Raw genomic sequence first — 1,764 nt, forward strand, 5'->3', positions numbered from 1 at the left:
GCTTTTATTTAAGAAAATCCAAAAATTAACACAATTTTTAGTGTGATTATCGACAAAAGCTTCAAATTTTGACCCAAAAACCAGGAGAATATCAAGTTTTACCTTATTTAAAGCTTTTTTGACCTAGAGCGTGGAGCTCCTGCTTGTTCCAACTTTTGCGTGAAGCCTCTCCGAAGCAAGGTACCATCTGTGTGTCTACTTCTCCTCCCCCGCACCCATGCTCCCACAGCTCGGTAACCGTCAGCCTGCGCGCTGACGGTTCTCGAGCTGTGGAGGCATGGGTGCAAGGGAGGAGGGACAGCTCATTTTTGTATTGAGACTTAACGTAAGGCAAATGAGAGTTAACCTATTGCAGCTTCCCAACCATAAGTGCGCGCACTGACGGTTAAGGAGCTCTGCTTACAGGTTTGTTAACCATCACAACACAGCAATCAGCGCATCAGATTCACAACAACAGCAAGAGACTCTACATAGCTCTGCATAATAGACTCAGCGCAACTTAACGTAGCTCTGTTCAGGCAGCAGATCCGGCCTCAGTGCAACTCTATTCAGGTAGCAGAATTGGACTCAATACAGCAGTTCAGGCGGTTCAGATAGTAGTTCAGGCAGTTCTGTTCAGGCAGCAGTTCAGGCAGTTCAGGCAGTAGAATCGGACCTAGCGCAGCAATTCAGGTTGCAACTCAGTGCAAATTTGGACTACAGATTTGGACAGGTCAACGCAAACCCGTACGACAAATTTGGACTGGAAATCCACAGTTTAGGCGCAAATCCAGACCGCAAATCCGCAAGTTCAGACTGCATACATCATGGAAGCAAACCTGACAGCAATTCGGCAGCAAATCGGGCAAATTCTCGTACATTGGTGTTTCGCATGAAATGGGTGTGTTTGCCATGAAATGGGTACATGGGTGTTTGCCATGAAATGCATTAAACTATGTACATGTGTGTTTAGCATGAAATGCAACCGCATTAACAAGTGGTTAAGTGGCACTTTGTCATGGGTTAGTTTTGTTTTTAGATGTAGATATTTCAGCTGACTTTTTTGACGGCCATGTTAATCTTGTTGTGCTTTTTTATGATAATGTAGAAATTCATGGATCCCAAAAGACGAGGCAACAAGTCAATCAAGAGAACATTTGATTCTCCATGCATGACCTTGAGATCCGGTCTTTCCAATAGAAGGCATCCAATCGATCAAGAGGCATCCAATCCATTCAAACGAGGGGGAAAGAGACGTAGAAAATGCATCTTTGATGATGACGAAGCTGCTGTGGAGGAAGGTTCTAACCATTTGGAGAGTGAGGATGTTGTAAGAGGAGATGAGCCTTGAGAGTTGATAGTGGAGGTTGAAACAGGTGAGGATGCTGAAGATGAGAATTTAACGGAGTCTCATGGGATTGGTGAGGAGGATGTGGCCCAACATTCTCGACAAGAAAATCTTGTTGGGGATTATGAAGGATGTGTTAAATCAATTTTACTTAAAACAAAGAAGCAGCCCTCCAGTTATACATGTATGTCGTTTGGTGGCTCATGAAGCTGTACAAGTGGCTACAAATTCTGCATCTTGGTTAATTCCTAGTTTTGACAATGTTGCTTACTTGGATACAATGGGATCTTTTTCATATCGATGAAAGATTCTTTCAGCTATTAACATGCCTGTCACTCCTCTTGTGGAAGGTAGTTGGGATCCTTTTTGGCAAGTAAGGAGTGTTTCATTTGATAATCAGCTCAATAAGGAGTGGCAAGATCTTTGAGGGCATCAAT

General features: G+C 43.4%; 1 protein-coding gene across 1 annotated transcript; it reads left to right on the top strand.

The window, feature by feature from the left end:
- Positions 1–277: 277 nt before the first annotated feature.
- Positions 278–1,330, top strand: LOC147416761 (uncharacterized). The gene is made up of 3 exons (XM_086508077.1): positions 278–325; positions 560–880; positions 1,088–1,330. Exons 1-3 carry the CDS (start codon positions 278–280, stop codon positions 1,328–1,330), a joined length of 612 nt encoding a protein of 203 aa, XP_086364203.1.
- The last annotated feature ends 434 nt before the right edge of the window (positions 1,331–1,764 follow it).

Source organism: Adiantum capillus-veneris, unplaced genomic scaffold (assembly GCF_014529385.1).
Source record: "Adiantum capillus-veneris isolate H3 unplaced genomic scaffold, ASM1452938v2 Hic_scaffold_493, whole genome shotgun sequence".
NCBI classification, from domain to species: Eukaryota; Viridiplantae; Streptophyta; class Polypodiopsida; order Polypodiales; family Pteridaceae; genus Adiantum; species Adiantum capillus-veneris.

Bases quoted from the DNA above. Each gene is read 5' to 3' on its own strand.
- LOC147416761 (XM_086508077.1), top strand. From the start codon at position 278: ATGGGTGCAAGGGAGGAGGGACAGCTCATTTTTGTATTGAGACTTAAC. The intron at 326-559 runs GTAAGGCAAATG...TTCAGGTAGCAG, and splicing joins TTTTTGTATTGAGACTTAAC to AATTGGACTCAATACAGCAG. The intron at 881-1,087 runs GTGTGTTTGCCA...ATGATAATGTAG, and splicing joins TGGTGTTTCGCATGAAATGG to AAATTCATGGATCCCAAAAG.